The sequence below is a fragment of the Simochromis diagramma genome, unplaced genomic scaffold, assembly GCF_900408965.1.
Source record: "Simochromis diagramma unplaced genomic scaffold, fSimDia1.1 OVJJ01000302.1, whole genome shotgun sequence".
Classification (NCBI taxonomy): Eukaryota; Metazoa; Chordata; class Actinopteri; order Cichliformes; family Cichlidae; genus Simochromis; species Simochromis diagramma.
The window spans coordinates 13689143-13709777 of NW_024386792.1; the positions used below are offsets into that span (position 1 = coordinate 13689143).

The following is a 20635-nucleotide window of genomic DNA, read 5'->3' on the forward strand; positions in this document are numbered from 1 at the left end:
ACTGACATCTACCCTTCATATTGCCATGCATACATGGTCAACATTTTCTTCATCCTGCTAATCAAATACCTAAGACATCGTCACTTGCAGACAGACTTTCTGCATGCACATTAATGCTGCTGCTCATACATCATGAAAGCTCGACAAAGTTAGTAAAATGTATGTTAAAATTGTTTTTGCCAGATAAATTAGATGCAGTTCTGCTTTTCAATGGGAATCCAGCATCTTTTTTGCAATATTCAGATTCTCATCTGAAGCTTAATTTCACAGCTCACCAGTACTAAAGATTGAATTTGGTGGACCAGATGTTCTGATTTATTAAAAGAAAAAGTCAGGTCTCCAACCAATATTCCCGTAATTTTCCCGATGCTCTTGAGCATTGTTAGAAAAATGAACACATGTTACATGTTACAAATTCCGAGGCAAACCGTGTCATTCTGTGTCTGTGTTATGAAGATGACCCGTGTTTTACAGCAATCTTCTGTTCATTATCATTGTGCTAAACGACAGTGCAAGGAATTATGCCCAAGCTTAATGAGCAGGGATTTTATTTTATTTTTTTATTATTTATTATTTGCTGACTTGTTTTAAATTACCTGCCACAGACTGGTAACCTGTCCTGGTTTACACCACCTCTTGTCTCATGACAGTTGGGATAGGCCCCAATCCTACTGAATTCGATAAGAGGTAGAAATTGGACAGATGGATGGATGGTTTATATAACAATGTTTTTTTTTTTTTTTTGCAGGAAGTAGTAGTGAATTAGAATTGTACATTGCACCACTCTTTTACCATAACCTCTCAGAGAATAAACCTTATTACATTAGGGGACAGCAGTCCCTAATCTTTTCACTTTTATATACAGAATGTATTCAGACTACTTCACTCTTGCATTTTATATTGTAAATGTAATTTTTAAATTAATCTACAAGAAATAAAAAATAGCACCAGAAATTTTGCTATATAAGCAACAATAAGTATTTTCACTATGAAAGTACTGTTTTCCCCATTTCATGGCACACCGTTACACCTTCAAGTCAATCAACTTTTTTCTGGCAAGCTCCATCAGATTGGGTGGTGAACACCTTTGATGTGTCATCTTTACATCTTAGATTTAAACAGTGGTTTATGGTTTAGCTGCAGTTGATCCACTTTAGCATTTTCTTTTCTCAATGCTTCAGTTCACTATGGTGCTGAAAAGTTATCTGTTTTCTTTAAGACCAGACCAGTCTCCCTGAGGGACACCCCAGTACCATGATGCTGCCATCCCCATGCTTCACTCTAGTGATGGTAATAACCAGCCGACTGGCTTCTGGATAATACCTCTACCATGAAGGCCGGTCACCTACCAGAAGGTCATCCTTCGTCACATTCTTGACCAACACACTTTTTGTTCAATAACTCAGTTTGGTAAACTCTAGCACTCAGATGTTTTGTGTATTTTACTTTTTGTATTTCACAGACATTGAAGCCATATTTAGAAACTGATTCATCCTCTTGCCCTATTCGCAATAACATTGTGAACTTTCTATGTGTGTTTACACCAGGACATGTAGCTTTAAATGATTAACAACTGATGTGTGGCTATTACATTCTACACATCCCGAGGCTCAAAAATCAAACAGGATGACTGTCACTGCAAAGGCTCTGAATACTTTTCAAAATGAAGATTTTGATTTTCAATAGAATTTCAAAAGAGCAAAAAAAGAGAAAGGATTTATTAATGCTTTAATTCACTTTTTTTTTTTAAATTGATGGACAAATATTACCCATTTAAAAATCAACAAAACCATGCAAAAAAAAAAAACCCACTACATTTACTATGCATCAGTGAGCAAAAACATCTTATACAGCAATTGTTGCTTCATGAGGTTACATGTATTTATTTTGGTAAGAATGTAAATCCATATTGCTAAAACAATATAATAGTAACATTTGGTACATTTTTGGAAAAATCAAAAAAGAATGTCTGGATGGCTAAAAGTTTGTGTTTCTTCCCGTGTCCAAATCTCCAGTTAAGAGGAAGGAACGTGAGGGAACTTCCAGCAAAGAATGGCTCCATCTGCACTTGTACTGACTAAGTTGCGGCTGTTGGAGCAGATTTTCATGCTGGTAATACTGCCACCATGACCTACCCCTACGTGGGTTACTCCACCTAACATGTAGTCCCACACTTTCACCAGCTTATCATCTCCACCTGGTATGAAAAGGTGAACAACATAAGAAACCAGAAGCTCTAGGGAAATATCACTAATTATTGTGCAATACTGTTCTTTATATAAAACACATGAAAACTATATTTGCATAAAATATTCAATTAGGTTTTGATCTAAACGGGAGCATAACGGGCAAGGCAGCAGGGACAAATATAAAATTGCTATCTATATATGAGTAGCATGGAAGAAGAAGAAGTGCAAATGAGTAATGTGCCATACCTGTCACAAAGTATTTGCCATCCTGTGAGATATGCATGCCATTGATGGCACCAGACTGCGAAGCCTCAAGTTGTCTGAGGGCAGATTTACCCTCAAACACGTCCCAGTAGGCAACCTGAGGGACAAAATGTACACAATGCACAGAAAGTCTAAGTGGAGATGAAGGTTACACATTTATACTCTGAAGTTTTTTTGTTTGTTACTAAGGATTGATAGGCTTGCTAATGAGATCAAGTGAAAACATCTCTGTGCTTTTGTGCTATTTTTATTCAACATTATATACAGTATACACTTTACCATTTCCTATTTTGGTAGTAGTACGCAATAGGTGACCTCAGACTCTCACCTTCACTGCTTTCTCGTTTTAACTCTATATGAAAATGAGCTGGTTTGATTCTATCATATATCTAAATGAGTTTTGAACATCTCTAGGGCTTAACAGCCGTCAGAGTATCAAGTCTCACAAAAGGCGATTGTTAGTTGAAGCTATTTATAGCCCAGGTGGCAGAAGCATCACAAAACCACAGAGCGAGAACAATCCTTTCTTGTTATTTATATGACCGACCTGATTACTTCTTGGGTGGAGTAAATGAAAGCCCAGATGGACTTGATCATTAAAATTAGGCTTCAGTCATGAATGAGTTCCTAGTAGAAGATTTAACAGTTCGCCCTATGTGATTTTAAAAGTCAAGAAGCTGTTTAGAAAGCAGTAAAGCACTCAAAACACTGATGCTAAACACACTGCATTTCAAAGTCAATAAGGAGTTGAGAGAAGGAGATGGAGTTACCACAATTAGCTATTTGTAAAGGTCATGTTAAACAAGGCTGTTCACACAGAGCCCGATGCTTATGAGAACAGAATTTCATTTTTTGCCCATTATGCCTAATAGGAAGGCAAATAATAAGGGATATGTAATCTTTCACACATATTGAATATTGTGCTTACATGGAATGAAAACTAATATAGAGAAATAAATAGAAACCAAATCTTCCTAATGTAACCAAATCAGAATGTAAGGCTTAAATCTGAACAAAACAATGCTCACTTCTCAGCTAAGGCCTGCATTAATCGATAACATATTTAGTGAGATGTTTTTTCAAACAAATCAGCGCCTTAAATTAATCATTGCTCTATGATTAATAAAAAGAAGTTAATGGTGAAATTAAATAGTTTATTATTCGCATAGCCACGATAAAAGTTACTGTAACAATGTTCCCCTCTCTTCTTCTCTCTTAGATCATTGTCCATCCCTTCCTCGCCGCCACAGTCACGACCCCTTCCACCTTTCTCATCTCATTTCAGCAGCTTATTAGAGGCTTCCACCTGTGTGAGTTGTCTTGGCCCATCTGCGATCCCTCAGCCTCGGTCTGGGAAACTGGCTCACAGCCATGACATGGGCAACCAGGAAATTAATTACGTGCAGTAAGTGAGAGCAGGTCTGAAAAACATACTCTTAGGACTGCTCCACTTATAAGGACAAATCTCAGGCTATAAGCAGTGTATAGTTGCCTGGGCTACACAGAAGGTTAGAAGCTTTAGCTTATAGAAAATATGCACAGTTACCTAAGGTTATTATGAGCTAGTAATTAATTACTATCAAGGCTATTTAATGCCTCCTTTTTAGCAGAAATAATGTAGTCCAACTGGTTTCAGCTATAATCCCGTATCCTTACCTTGAAAAGACGAAGTAAGCATCATATACTTACTACACCAAAAAACAAACGCATCATTATCATTGCCAGCAACATCCTGATCACAAAGCATCTCATTAATACAACTGCTCCCTGACCCTACACCGTCATCCCCCCACCCCTCCTGGCCACTCTCTTTCTCTTCACATTTTTTCTCACATGCTGGTTTGCATCCTGTGAATTTACTCATAGAGTCATGCTGGGAGGTGAAGAAGGCTTGGAGTACAGAGAGGAGAGAGAGGAGAGAGAGCGAGCATTGCTGTTTGTTGAACCAGACAGAGTGCCTGTGTCCTGGGATGAGCAGATGGTGGATCTGGCTGGCACTTGGGTGGCATAGGCACATCCGCAGGAAGGCACGAACACCACAGCGCTCCCCTCTATCTCTCCTCTTTCTCGCTCTCTTTGAATGCCTCCTTCCCACTTTCTCTCCGCTCGCTCAGCACACCCACCGCGCTGTGTTAATCAGCACAACTTGTCCTCACCTCTCAGCATGCGGGGACGGCAGCAATATGGGTCCAGTGTGTAGCCGGGTTCAAGGGGTGTGGATAAATTGCACAATCAAGGAAAAAAGTGTTTCATTCTGCAGCAGTAAAGGTCCAAGCTTATGTAAATAAGAAGTGCTTGGTTAATCAAGATTATAAAAAAAAAAATTGTGGAGTCAAAGGGTGTGTTTTTGCACCAGTGATTAGCAGCCGGCACAATGGCTTAATTACTGTATACTGAGCTAAGAAACAAATTAGAAGCGTTCAAGCTAATCTGCAGAAATGCACACGAGTATGATTGTACAAGCTTTCATTGTGCTACTCTTTGCTGATCTTAGTAAAGCTGCAGATTTTTCTGTCATTCTCATTAAGTGGAGATTTCAATAACCATAACAACATAATGAGGACTCTACACTGTGACTGTTTAGTGACAGTCTATTTGCATCCTGTTTTTGTTTTTTTTATCATTATAATGATTACTTTTTCCTCTTTTAAGCTAGACAGCTGAGTATTAAGTCTGAGGGGAAATATATGGAGTACATGGACTACAGTAAACAATAAAAAGTACTTTAAGGTTAAAAAAAAGTAGTTATTATAGACTCACTGTGAATTGCAACAGTTTACAGCTATGTTATCAACAGATTATGAAAAAACAATGGTGTTACAGTGTGATATTCACAGTGTGATCTCTGGGCACTGGATATTTGGAATTGGCTCTGAATTATTTTATTCATTTTCAGAAAAGAAGCCAAACTGTAGAGCAATACTTATTTGTACCAGTGCATGGTGTAGTGAGTCAGAGCAGCCATAAGTTTTCTCTGAGCCCAACTGGGGAAGACACAATGCCAACAGACAGACAATGACTTTTATCATCACCAGCACCAACTGGAACCCACACTCTGAAATGCTAAAACAGGAGCAAACAAGACTAAACTCCAGAGGAGCTTCCACCAGCTCTTGAAGCAAAGAAAATGAACTGGCACCATCTCTTCTAAACTGTAAAGATCAAAGCTGTCAATGCTAACACATCACATGTTCTACCTGTCAAACATCACTCACATTTTCTCCCAGAAAACTTCGTCGTCAACACGATCATGCCAAAGCTTGAAACCTGGAGCCCCCATAGCCAGATACCAAGACTAAGTGAAGTGAGATCTACTGATGATGCTAATGTAGCACCATGGATGATACCTACCGTGACAGTTACAGAGACTAACCGGCTGATCTACACCAAGAACGGTGTGGATCATACATACATCATACATGGTACGCCATATCCAAGTGGCCGGCATAATATACAGAAACATCTGTGCTGAGTATGGACCGGAAGTCTCAAGGGCATAGTGGGAGACACCCCGTACGATGGTCGAGAATGACCAAGCTAAGATCCCATGGGACTTCCAGATACAGTAGGACAAAATGTTGGTGGTTAACCAACCCCATATAGTAGTGGTGGACAAGCAGAGGAAGTCAGTCGTAGTGATAGACGTAGCAATACCGAATGACAGCAACATCAGCAAGAAGGATCACAAGAAACTGGAGAAGTACAAAGGGCGCAGAAAAGAGCTGAAGAAGATGTGGAGGGTGAAGGTAACAGTGGCCCCGTGGTAATCGAAGCGCTAGATGCAGTGACTCCCAAGCCAAAGCAAGTGTCTCCAGCAGATCCCAGGAACAACATCCGAGATCTCTGTCCAGAAGAGCGCAGTCCTAGGAACAGCTAAGAGACTGCACAGGACCCACAAGCTCGAGGGGAATTTTTTTAAATCAAAGGTTTACTTATTTAAATAAATAATCATTAAAGGACATATGCTTGGTATAAACTGAATGTATAACAATGAAGTAAATTTCATTTCATGAGACTTCTTTAAATTGTCATTTTCAATTGAACAGATTCCATTAAATGTATTTTTGTATTGTACTTCTCTATACTGTAAATTCTACATGCAATCAAATTAATTATGGTCAGCATTTTTGGCATGAACATTTTTGTATCCATCTTTTTGTGTGAAAACAAACTCATAAACCACACTTTCTTGGTTCTTACTACAGGGGCAGCTACACTAAAACATTTTTGTCAGAATTACGCAAATTCTGACTAAAGAAGTTTTAGCAAAATGATCATTAACAAATTCTGACTATACATACCTCTGAGGCCACCATAAAAAACTGGCTTAAAGATAAATCAAGTGAAAAAATTGTGTTTAAATTACTGCCTGCTAGAATGCCAATAAAAATACAGAAATGCACTTAGCAACAAGAAAAAAAAAGATTCTTAATCCAAAAACACACCTTTCTGTCAGTGCCACTGGTGATGATCTGAAATTCCTCTGGATGGTAGCACACAGTCCGAAACAGTGTGTTGGCAATCATCATTTGACGAACTACGAATCGCCTATAAAAGATTATACAAAAGAGACAAAAGACAAGAAATGACGGGAAGGAAGATGAGTTTGACAGGTGTTGCAATAGACTTGGCAAAAAATAACTCATATGAGGTGCATGTGTCTTCACACCATGACCAGACTGTCGTGTCTGTTCAAATTTTAAACAAAAAAAGCATAAATCTCAAAACAATCTGTATATACAAATGTTCTGAAGTGCACATATTTTCTCTTGTGCAGACAGGGTGTCAGTGTAAATTAATTTAGACTTTTCTACTAATCCATTTAAATAACTTGTTAGTAGTCATACTACAAAGAGAATCCATGATAATTGTATGGGTACTGCCTAGAAGCCTTTAATCCACAGACTCGTTCATGAAGAGGACAGACAATGAAAAAATGACCATAGTCAGTTTTCAACAGCTTATTGTACTCCCAGAAGAAGCTCACAGATTAAAGGATTTTAAGCTCACTTATAAAGAACTGGATTTCTTTTTTATCTCACTGTATGAGCCACACATCCACTTCACCATTTCTCTCTTATGACAAGTCAGACATGAAGACAGTGCTCTTCTTTCTTCTCACTTTGTCTCTGGTGGCTATACATATTATTACCAAATATGTACATTACTTTTCACAGAATAATGTGATTAGCTCATTCAGTGATGTGCCTAACTACTTTATTTTCACTTCACTTGCTCTCATCATTTTTCTTTGATGAAACTGAGAAATAATTATTACAATTCTGACTTAGTGAAGTGGCTCTGCAGTAATTTTTTGGCATTTTGTTGTACTACTAAACACAACATTTCATAGATAAATAATATTTCATACACTAATATTACAATATTAAACACTTTAAAGATGTTACATGGACACAATGTGTGGGTTATGGTTTGCAGATAGGCTACTCACACTATGTCCCAGATGATGCAGGTACCGTCAGAGCTTGCAGAGACACACTCTGTGTCGTCACTCTTGATTTTGAGACAAGTGACAGCAGCTTTGTGCTTTTTCATGGCCTCCAGCAACCGATAGCTACGTGGCTTCAGCTCCCAAACACACACCTATGATAGTTAAACCCAAAATCATTCATTAGGGAAACTATATTTAACTTTATTTATAAACATACAAATATGCTATTGATGCAACAATTTTCATTAAAGACATCTTCAACAGTATGTCTTCTGTTCTTTTGAAATCATGTCAGTCTTCAATGATATTGCATGCTATAGAGATAAACCCCAAATTTAAATGCTGAATGTGTATTTGAAGGGTGCACAGCACAGTCTAGTATGGTGTGTCTGTATAACGAATATAAAGCATGCATAAAATCCTCCAATATTTGCACTAAGCACTGGAATAACTCACAGCAGCTTGTCTTGGAGAAAAATTAGCAATTCTAATTATATGACTAGACATGAGATGCAAACATTCTTATCTTTAAATCAGTTTTGTCATGTTCAGTAAGCATTCCCAAATCAATAACAAAAAAATGTTTTGGGAAAGTCTGAAAATAGTTATGGCAGGATATGGACTACAACTAAAGCTCAATTATCAGGCAGGATAGCCATTTCATGTCCATTTCATAATTCTTGTTGATGATATACTGTGAGAAATTGTGCCAAAGTCTCAAGCTGCCCAAGATTTTTTTTTTTTAAATTTTGCTAGGAAAACGGAAAATCTGTGATGTGATTTATTGAAACATGCAAACATAAATGGACAAAACAGAGTTTGTACAATTCTGACAAGCTTGAAAGTCTGTATTTGGGACCTTATTCTTCAACACCGCCTGAACTCTTGTAGGCAAGCTTTCTTGTAAGTTCTTTGTAATCTTCAGGAATAGTTCTCCAGGCTTCTTGAATGACATTCCAAGCTCTTCTTTGGATGTCGGCTGCCTTTTGCTCCATTCTCTCCATTCCGTTCATGTGAACTCACATTGTTGTTGAGGTCCTGGCTCTGAGGATGCCTATCCATGACTGACAATGTTTCATAGTGTGTTTGACTATCCAGGTAGTATCACTGTAGTATCTTTGGAATCATTGCCATGTTGATAAATGAAGCCCTTGCTGACACTTTTCAGTCAGTAATGCATGGTCTATCAAAATCTGATCATACTTTTTTGCATTTATAATTACCTCAGTTTTACAAGTACATATTACTGTTGATATTAATGAGGATTTGAAACAAAAAAATAATCTAATTTTGATTTTAAACTCGATAAGACCTGTGTAATTTGGCATACCTCATTGTTTGTTTGTTTTTTAGCTTTTGCCATCCTTGAGAATGGATTCTTGACCATTACCCTTCCATTGTGGGCGATCGTGGCTCAAGAGTTGGGAGTTTGCCTTGTAATCGGAAGGTTGCCGGTTCAAGCCCCTTGGACAGTCTCGATCGTTGTGTACTTGGGCAAGACACTTCACCCGTTGCCTACTGGTGGTGCCAGTGTCCGGCAGCCTCGCCTCTGTCAGTGCACCCCAGGGTGGCTGTGGCTATCACCAGTGTGTGAATGGGTGGATGACTGGATGTGTAAAGTGCTTTGGGGTCCTTAGGGACTAGTAAAGCGCTATACAAATACAGGCCATTTACCTTTTTTTTTTTTTTACCATTGAGACTAGTTCTGATGAGGCTTAGGGAAAAAGCAGATGAATCAGCTAAGGGGTGTAAATGTAAAATGTATCTCTCGGATCCTGTCTCAGTTCTTTGATAGATTTTTCCTATTTCTTAAGGACATGACTACATCTACTATAGATAGTTTTCATGCCTACAACTTCTGTCTACTTGTTCAGTTTCCTCAAATTTTTAAGGACACAATGAACAGATATGTTTATAGCTAATAGCTCTTTTAGAATCACCTTGTTGGTGCAAAAATACAGTTTTATGCCTGACAAACTGTGTTATCTTTGGAATTTGTGTTGATTCAACCAAAGAAAAAGGATCATTTTGAGTGTTTTTGTGACAGGTTGCTAGTAATAAAGTGTTAAAGGTAGAATATAAAACTGGATTTTTGCTAAGTTCTGTGTTGTATGTAAACACAACACTGGTTTATTCTGTGATTTAAGTGCCGTTTTATGCTTTATGAGTCAATGTAAAAACTAAAAACATTCTTCTGAAAATAGACTGAACAGTTCTCAACAGACTAGACTGAAAATTAACAAAAAAGAAGAAATTTTTTTTTAAAGATCTTCAGAAAGTCTCTGGAAATATTGCTGAACTATTTTAAAACTTATAAGAACATCTGGCTCCTTAGAAGCATAAAGCCAAGAAATGAGAAGCGGCTCAAGACTTTAATATTAAAATATAAATTAAATAATAATATATATCTAATAGTGAACAAATTATAGGTTCATTGATATTATTTCCACTGACCTGTCCTTCTCCCCCTCCACTGACAATCCTTTTGCAATCCCTTGTGCCAGCAATGGCCGTTGCACCCATTGTGTGTGCATTGTGAATGGTGAGCATGAGTTTTCCACTTTCTGGTCCAAACAGACGAATCTTACCATCATTCCATGCTAGAAGACAATGACAGCTAGAGATTAATCTGATTCTGCACAAGAAACAGAACTTTTCAGTAAGTGAAAAGAAACTTTACTTTTATATTTCAGATTTCTGCGCTACTGTAATTGAGATGGCTCGTTATCACCTATTCAAAACATATTTCAAAACAGAAAATTAATTGTTACAGAAATCGCTCTCTGAGTCCTACCACTGATGATGCTTTGTCCATTAAACATGAAGTCCACCGAATTGCAGGTCACATTGGGTATAGTGATGCGCAACAGCTCTTTAGGCTTGCCTGTGTACCACACTCTGATATCTTCATCTGAGCAGGTTACAAATAGTTCAGATGTTCCACTAGTGGAAAAATGTGAGGAAAAATAGAGAATTATAGTTGTGTGGTATGGGTTGTTAATATAATTATGTAAATAATTAATTAAAAGTAATATTTTACTCAGGTCTTAGACACATACATAAAACCAATAACATTTCCTCAGAATATGTAGACATGTGGCATGTATATGTCACCCTCTAGTGAGTACAACAGGTAAATAAAGTAATGAAACAGAAACAATTTCAGCACAGTTTAAGCATTGTGGTTTTGCTTTGCTGCATTTGACACATAACATAATGTTTATTTTCTTGCATTTCTGGGTACAAGAGAAAATGTGTGTTTCTGAGGGGCATGGTGAAGGAGAAAAAGGAACAGACTGACTGTTTTCTGATCAATTCTCTTTATCAGGGCATTTATGTTTTATTGCAGAACACTATTTAAATTCTCTTTTCTGACACTTACAACAAGATGGCTACGTCCTTGACAGCATCATTATGGCTGGTGGATATGAGTTCCACTTTGAAATTCTCATAACTGAAGCGATACATCTGAGCAGCCTCTGTGCCAACAAAAAACTCATTTCCATCTCCTAATGTAGCAATGGAGGTTACTGCCTTTTCCAGATCGACTTTCCTGATGTGAGGTAAAGGAAAAAAGTACAAAAATGCAAAAACAAACTAAAGCATTTGAATGCTGAAAATATAGAAAATTCAAAGGTAACAATTATGCACACTAGGGATATTTTATAGTGAAATAATTCAGTCATAAAACTCACTTAAGAGTTTTGAAGTTAGTCCCAGAAGACAAAGTGACAGTGCCAGATCCACAGCCTACAAGTAGGTCCCCAGACTTCAGTATCTTTATGACATTGACACCCTGCAAAGAAAAGGATGAAACTATGATTTTCATTACATTTTTCTAAAACAATTATGCATATTTGAATATATCACTTTTTAAAATTCCTAGATCGTTGACAGCTTCTCAAAACTTAAGAAATTTTTAACTATGTGACATGAACCGTGGCTTTTCCTTCCACAAGGATTCCTATTAAGCACAGGGCATGAGTAAGGAGTGGCTGAATGACTGAATTCAAAGCACCCAATAAGGAATGCAATGAATGACCTCTACAGTGATGACTTACCATGCTGTATTTTGATTTAGCTGGACCGCAGTGATTCAGAAGCTTTGTCTTCAGGTTAACTTTCATTATGTCTCCACTCATGGTGCCGCAGAAAATGAACTGATCATCCTCTGAAATCTGTACAGCAATATTGATAGTGCAACCACATTATTTCACTATATCTGGTGTGCTATAAGTTTGGAAGATTAAAAAAGTTGAGTTTCACTATTATTATCCTTATGCACCTTCTGCAGCCATACTATTAGTGTTTTATTGATTTGTTAAGTTTCTGCCTGCAGATGGTTTGCATATGGCTTCATACCTCTAAGCATTTCACAGTCCTCTTGAGCTTGCCTGTCTGACACTCTGTGGGCCTGATCTTTCTGTTGGGGAGGTCCAGTTCCCAAACTCGCAATGTTCCACTGCCCAAAGAAGACCAGTGATATTAAATCACTTTTATGCAATAACAAGGAGCGTGAAAACCCACATTGTGAAGCTAGGTATGCAGAAAAATAGCAATAGGTAGATGCCTTGTCATTTTATAAGCAGGTTCAATAAAATCTAATTCACAGATAACCTAACAATTACAAATTAAAAATCTAATGTGACATTTAGCTTGGCTTAAAAAAACACAGAAAAGAAAAAATAGTAGACACCATTCACTCACCTCCCTGCTGACACAAAGATGTTGTCATTTGTGTTTGAGTATTGCAAAATCAGGGAGTGACCAGCACTCTGCGCTGAAGCTGGGCTCCCACATATAGCTTGCTTAGTCTCAATATTCCACACAACTATACTGTAAACAAACACAAAAGATCATTAAATCATGAAATCATGATTCTTATATCATATTTAATAAAAAATAATATGTGCCACTGTGTCTGCTAAGTCTTAACGGATCTACAATGTATGAGCTTCAGTCACTGAAAGCTAACTATCCAAATGGAGTCTACTTCACAAGTTCAATATGTCCCCTCTGGTAACAAATGCAGGGTGTTTGTCATTTGTTGCTTCCTGCTTCATAAAACACAAATAAGGGGAAGAGCTGAACCATGTGCAATCTTATAACAAGCATTTTAAATCTAAAGACTGGCCCAGCTTAGGTTATTCTGGTTTATTAGGGAGTCACAATAGCAAAGGACTTTTGCTTTCCTTTCCAGTACCTTACTAGCCTGGATGTATTCTGATTGTACAACTTCCTGTGTTCTACAAGAACCTTGTGCCTGGCTTGTTAAACAGTAAAACAAATGTGGCATGATCATTGCTCAATGAAATATAGTGTGCTATGTTGGCAATTAGACAATTACTGTGCAAGGCAATGTGTATTTCTATTTTGCAATCTTATTATCTGAACTTGCACCCAGCTGCATCATTCAGCCATAATGTTTACCTGCCATCATCTTGACCCCCAAGGGACACCAGGTACTTGTCATTAGGAGAAAAGGCCAGTGCCTCTACCTTTGCCTTGTGGAGCACCAGCTCTGTATAGATTGTTCGGGTCGCATAGTCCCAGATTATTATTGTAGCCTAGGACAACATATTAAGTAGAATATTGTAATTTATTCATCAAAATTATTTAACCCAATATCTGATGGCAGATTTGCCAGGTAGTTACAAAAACATTCAAACATTCCTGACTAAGATTACCTTAAAGCCCATAAAGTTGACCTGTCCAGAGGCAATATACAGTCCACTTTTTGACACTGAAATACAGGTTACATTGTTTGTATGGCCATGTAAGAACTCCTGTTTGCCATCTTTAATTCTCTTGAGAATGATTGTGCATCCAAGAGGGTAGATCATATGCTCGTTGTCTGGATGGACTCTTAGGCCAGAAGAAACATGTCCTGGTGAAATAAAGCAGAGTACATTGAACAGACAATCTGTTTGTGATTATGAAGGTGGATGGTTGTTTTAAAAGCTGGATAATAATAACGGGAATGTGCACTCTCTTCATAGCTACACACGTAAGTTCAAAATGTAATCTTAACAACAAAGGTACAGTCTAAATCACACAAGGGGACGAGAACTCAGCCCGCTAGACAGCTCTGGAACAAGGAGAACATCAATTTTGGACTTAAAGTTTTACAGCTTTTCCTACTGTTAAAGACCTAAGTTAAAGACCGCGCAATGTTTATAATATTAAAAAACTACCACTGTGTACAGTACTTAGCGTGTTACTCCAGACTTTTCAGCTGTCGTATCATTAAGTTAATTTAAGTTTGCAGGGGGGGAAACTTACCGTTAAAGCCAATAACAGCCTCCAGTTCGAGCCGAGGTATACTTTCTGTTTCAACATCCATTATCTAGCTAACTGTATTTTATTCACCCGAAAAAAACCCTGTATTTTAACCTGTAAATTCAAATTGTGTTTAAATAGCGCTAATTATTTTTTCTCAGGCAGGTGAAGTAGTTCACACCAAACAAACGGTCGCCCAGCAACATCAATAAAGCGCCACCGGCTGAATGACGTTTCTCTGCTGCATTCACGTGGTATCGGAAATTTCACAATTGAAATAGCCGTACACAAAAACAATTAAACATAATTGGCAAATTACACTGGAAAATCGGTATTGCATTTGTAGGGTTCACTGTATTTGCACGATGGATAAAGATGACAAATTAATCTGTGACCTATACTGGCATTATACAAAAAACTTAAAATTCTCTCATTTCACAAATAAACAACATGTCACAGAAGAATCTGGGACATAACAGAACAAATAAAAATACATTTCAGCACATTTACTGATTATCAGTACAAAAACATTGAATGCCCATTGTCTGAAATTACTACAGAGTTCATCACAGTACATCACAATGTATCTTTATTGAATGCAAGCTATCATGCATGAATAAGATAAAAATCATTGGATTACACAACTACATTATATATATGTTGTACATCTAATATAAAATTATACTGATATAAAAACTTAAAAAGTACAATGTTCTTTGTTCATTTAATTTTTTTTTTTCACAACTTGTACAAGCTTAAATATGCTACTGCACTCAAGAGTGGAGTACCTCTGGCCACTGTGACATCACTGCAGGTCCTGCCCAGAGGAAAATAGTGCAGTTCATTTTTCTTTTTTACTCTAATTTAGAAGAGCATAACCATGTTGTAAAGATTTAACTACTGAAAAAAAATACTGTAATTGGCTGTAAATGCAAAATCTGCAAATTTGACACTTATGATGGCAAATTAGATAACAAATATTTTAAAAGAAAGTACACTTTGTTTTATAAACTACAGAAAGAAGTAATACTTAGCTACATCCTGGTTTGCACTGCACCATACAAAATGTTGTACTGATATAACTGTAGGTCCAGAGAAACTTTCCAGCCATTTGGTAGGGCAACTGTATTTCCTTGTCCTTTGGTAAAGAACTATGAAATATTCTTAAACGCTAACCACACCACATGTCATAACAGTGAACTGTGAACAGAGCAGACCTACACTGAGCTGTGAGATCAAACAGTAGATATTCTAGGCACATCCAAAATTTTAACTGCTGCTGTACTCCAATTAATACAGACTTCAACAAACACATCTTCTAGCACTGACCTGGTGCCCTGTCCTAACTGAGATTTTTAAAAAGAATTTTAGTGGACAGTCAGCAATGAAAGCAGAAAGGTGAATCATCACGAGAACTTTTAATAACTTGTCAACAGAACAAACTCTCTCTTCACCAAATGAAGAGGAAATGTGCTTTTAATAAACACTCAACATTTACGTTACACTGTCGGGATTCTCTGAAGGTCCTTCAAAACTTAGTATTTCTTTGGATGTGTCCCCAGCCATCTGTCTGTGTGCGTGTGACCTCCGGTGTCTGCTGAGAGAATGGCTCCATGAAAACCTGCGGCCGCAAGTGAGGCACAGATAGGGTCTCTCTCCAGTATGTGTCCGCCGATGCTTTGTCAGTGACTTGTATCGCGTGAACGTTGCTCCACATTCATTACAAATATATTTTTCTGACTTAATATGAACATTTTGTTCATGCTCTTTCATGTTGCCCAGCTGTGAAAAGCCTTTACCACACACAGGGCAAAGATGTGGCTTCTCCCCTGTGTGGGTCAACCCATGAATATTCAAATCCTGGCGAGAATAAAACTGCTTGCCACAGATAATGCATTTGTATGGTCTTTCCCCTGTGTGGCTCCTCATGTGCCTTTTCAGTCCCTCAGAGCGAGAGAAGCAGCTCTCACATAAGGTACATTTGAAAGGCTTCTCTCCTGTGTGGGAGCGGAAGTGCCTACGGAGCTCCGAGGCCTTGAAGAAACACATCCCGCAATCCGCACAACTGTGAGGTTTTTCTGGCTGCTCCTCGTGTGTCTTTTCATGTGCTTTGCAGTGACCTGACTCGGAGAATCCCTTACCGCAGACCGAACAGGTGAAAGGCTTCTCTCCAGTGTGCATACGCTTGTGACGAATGAGTTTGTTAAGTTTGCTGAACGTCTTCATGCAGTATGAACATTGATGAGGTACCCTGGGTTGTTTTGTGTGTGTGCGTTTGTGCCTCTCTAATTTTGAGGGTCTATTGAACACTTTTCCACAGTCAGGACAGGGGTGCTTGTTAGTCCTACTGTGGCAATTCTGGTGTCGGATCAGCTTCTCTTGTTGTGTAAAGCTCTTATTACAATGCTCACAGTTATGAAGAGTCTTGGGCTTCCTTGTGTGTACAGGTTTATGCCTCTCCAGCTTTGACGGTCTGTCAAATATCTTGCCACAGACAGTGCAAGGGTAACACTTGTCTGATGTGTTGCTCTGTGGCTGTTTGGAGTTCTCTGGCTCGGTGATCACTGAAGCATCACTGGAATCTGATTCTGAGATTATTTTCACCACCACTATTTCTGGACCTGAAGAGGAATCACATTAAAAACACAATTTGAGTGTGTTACTGGCTGAAGTGACTTAGCAAATCTCAGTTAGCAAAACACAATGATGAACTTTTATCGTGTTACACACATCAGGGCTCTAGAGTGTGAAATTAGGTCACAAATGCAACCTAATTTCTCAATGGGGCAACTAAAAACAATCCTAGGTCGTACCAGTGTGACCAGCCGTTCGAGTAAAAAGTAAAAGTAAAAAGTATGATCAATAACAGACACACAGAATGCCCATATTGTGGTCAAACCAATCAGAGATAATCATGGGCGAACCTCTCAGATGCCCATGCCCATGGTAAGATGTTCAGATATTGAGATGTTAAATTTGAAGCCTTTGAGGCATTTTTAATTTTGACTTCTTTTTATTTTATATAGCTTGAGATATTTTAAGTTTCAATTTCAGCCCAGTGAAGCACTTTAAGTACAAGCAGTACCGTATTTTTTGGACCTTATAGTCCAAAAAATACGTTTCATTTTCTCAAAAGTGCGCCTTATGTATGAATTCTGGTTGTGCTTATTGACTGCGAATCTGTCAAAATGTTTTAGTACGACTTTGGTAAGCTATGAAGCTGCACCGCTTGATGGATTGTTGGAGCTACCGTACTCACGAGCCTCGCAGAGTAATACGTACACATATAATATTACCGTATTGTGTGTATATAAGGACCCCAAAATGGCACCTGTTAAGAGACATGCTTATGAAGCGGATTTCAAACTCTATCAGTCATGCAGTAAAACATAGGAATAGAGCAGCTGCGACAGAATTCAGCATTAATGAATCAATGGTGTGGAAGTGGAGGAAACAAGAAGAATGATTGGAGTAAAGTTTGACTTATATGACTGTTTTGTTTTGCTTAATGTGCCTTATGATCTGGTGCGCCTTATGGTCCTTATGGTAACTTATCTTTCTTGTAGAAATGTGCTCCAAATAAAGAACTTTGCGTTGGCAAGATTGTTAGTTAATCATTTACAAATCAGTATTGTCTGTATGGACAGCAATTTAACAAAAAAAAAAGTGAACATGTAAAGCTGCTGTGTTAAGCGATGCGGTTGTAAAATTTGAGTGCACCTAAACTTTGTGCTGGTGCATCTAAGAAAAGAAGTTAGGTGCACCAGTGCAACTGTGGCAAAAAGTTAGTCTAGAGCCCTGCATATTTAATCCATGCTCAACGGGACTTCAAAAAAAGTGAACTTACTTATTGCACAAATTTTGATCAAAGGGGGACAAAAACATGCAAAATACCCTCAATACATACTTTCCTCTGCAGATTCTGTTTTAGGGACAGGTGTGGTGTCTGGGCCCATTGCTGCAGCCTGTTGATGTACAATCCATAAAGAGTTAAGGAACAAATACACAATATCACGTATTGTAGATTTACTGTTACAGCTTCCACGATGCAAACTCGTACTGTAGCTAATGTCTGAGACCAAAAGGACTCATTAGACACATCCAGGCAAATTGAAACAAAACTGATGTGGAAAGTGAACAATAAGCATTGATACAGCTAATACAAAATCTTAATGGAGAGCTATTTCAGATGAGCAGCTGTCAAGTTATCCCTGTGAAATCCAAGTAATTTGGTGTTTGAGTTTGTAAAAAACAACAACAACATAAGCATCAGCAATTAGACTTTTGTGTAAGCCTGTGGCAAAAGAAACACTTTATTGTATTTAATTGGACCTTCCTGACTAACTGGCTGTGACTTGTTTATGTGGCTAACTACTGATTAGTTAGTTGGAAGTTAGTTGAAAAATCTACTTATCAGTGCTCCCTGGTGGGTAAACTATGCAAAACAGATACTATCGCTAAATTACCTCAAATCTACATTCACCAGACACTTTATCAGGTACACCTTGCTAGTACCATTTTTTAACTCCAATTGTATTAAGAACTGCAGCAATTCCTCCTAGCACAAATGCTGGTGCTGATATTATCAGACCAGGTCACATTTTTGGAACTTTTTATACATCACAGGAGTGGCATCTCCTGTGATGTATAGGAGATGCTACTTCTGCTGCTGTAGTCCATCTGCGACCACATTTAAAGCGTTGTGCATTCACACTGGTTATATCAAGTTCCTGTTGACATGTCTGTAGCGTAATGATTTCTCTTTCTTTTAAGCCCACAAACACGAATGTTTGATTATTAGCAAGAGGTTAACAGCTTCTTCTCCCGGTGTTGTTGAGTGAAGTGACGTTTCAATTAATCTGTTTAAAAACCACACATTGTATTTCATATTTGAGAGATCATGAACAGTTTAGCACATTTTTGTCTCTGTGCCTAAACACCTCAATAAGATTCTCTTTCCAAGTATTTTTCAAGGCTCTACATACTATATGTTTCATATGTCTTAAATTTAATACAAAGAATACTAAGCCACTTATCTGTTTAAGCATACAGCAGTGGTAATTAGATCCAAACTACAAGATATATTTGTCTGACCACCTCTGTAAAATACAAGATAAACAGCATGTATGAAGTGGGTTAAGCAGTCCGGTGTGCTGCACACACCCAAGGTCTGTCTCAGGAGGCAGGAAGGAAAACAACACTAAACAACCCTTAACGCTCAAAGTATGTATCAATATCCTCAAACTAACCTTAAAGATGCACGTGAAACAAAGTGGTCAGTGCTGGTTCTGAAAGCTAACATGTTGTTTATTTACCTATACAAAAAAAATATCTGTGCTTTTGCACAGATTTGCTGGAATGTTTGTGTGTCGACTCTATTATTAACCCGTCCACTTGCAGCGTCGGTTAACGATTGCCAATAAGGGGTTATAATTAAACTCAAGGGTAGCGTTAACACAGTCACACCGGCATGCAAATACAAACACAACAGCTGCACTTTTACAGCGTTTGTTAGCTACTGTCGCTAACGCTAACGCTGCTATTTTAGCTAACCACACCGTACAAGCCTCGGAGACGCAAACACGATTCAGGCCCACCTCTCTAATAATCCGTAAAAGAGAAAGCTTGCCACAGCCTCTATCTACAGAGTTTTAAGTGAAAACGTCTTCGTCCGAAAGGACAGCTAGTCGCAGCGGACTGCTAAACCAGCCGCAGCAATTTGGGGTTGATGCTCGTTCCCTTGCATGGTGCCTTCAAGTACCCACGTACTTTCAAAAACGGGTTCTTGCCTTTGCGGTTCAGTCAGATGTCCAACAGGGGCGAGCTCAGATCGTGGACAGTGTTGACGTTGAGAGGCGTCACTTGCTTTTCTTTTTAAAATTGATTTCATTTCATTTGTTTATAAAAAAAAAAAAAAAAAAAAAAACACACACAGGTTGTTGAAGCCAAATAAACACAGATACCAAAGGCTCTCCAAAATAGAAATAAAGGCAACCAGACATATTGAGGTTTTTTTTTTTTTTTTTTTACTCACATTATATCTATCAGTAGTAGTTTGTCCCCCCCCCCTGTTATCACTAAACAAAGAAAACTATATTCTCCTTTCAGATGTCACTCCCATTACTATAAATGGTTCCATAAAGCTACAGAGATTACTTAGTTTCAGCAAATTATTCAATGTTAAGAAATAATCTTTGCAGCTCATATATATATATATATATATATATATGTATATATATATGTATATATATATATACATATATATATATATATATACATATGAGCTAAAGACATTCATTTATAATTGAAATGCTGATAATTTTTGAATTTCCAAACCAATAAAAAATAAAATAATAATAATAATAAAAAAAAGTTGTACTTGCTTTCAGTCCCATCACAGTTACAGCCACATAATTTTAATAATGAAACATTTATCTGAATAAGTTACTTT

At 37.8% G+C, this 20635-nt stretch overlaps 1 protein-coding gene across 3 annotated transcripts; it reads right to left on the reverse strand.

The window, feature by feature from the left end:
* Positions 1–1704: 1704 nt before the first annotated feature.
* Positions 1705–19948, reverse strand: cfap52 (cilia and flagella associated protein 52). Of its 3 annotated transcripts, none has more exons than XM_040024681.1 (16): positions 19782–19947; positions 18092–18149; positions 14188–16805; positions 13593–13792; positions 13336–13472; positions 12613–12741; positions 12268–12367; positions 11967–12083; positions 11601–11701; positions 11288–11458; positions 10700–10848; positions 10360–10505; positions 7906–8057; positions 6899–7001; positions 2436–2550; positions 1705–2197 (listed from the first exon to the last, which is right to left on the reverse strand). In XM_040024681.1, the coding sequence occupies exons 3-16, from the start codon at positions 14246–14248 to the stop codon at positions 2016–2018; spliced, it is 1863 nt and encodes a 620-aa protein (XP_039880615.1). In that variant the 5' UTR covers positions 14249–16805; positions 18092–18149; positions 19782–19947; the 3' UTR covers positions 1705–2015. The 3 variants fall into 3 exon arrangements, with proteins under 3 accessions (XP_039880615.1, XP_039880616.1, XP_039880617.1); XM_040024682.1 differs by having other exon boundaries at positions 19434–19947; XM_040024683.1 differs by lacking the exons at positions 1705–2197; positions 2436–2550 and adding an exon at positions 3479–3811 and having other exon boundaries at positions 18092–19948.
* Positions 19949–20635: the final 687 nt, after the last annotated feature.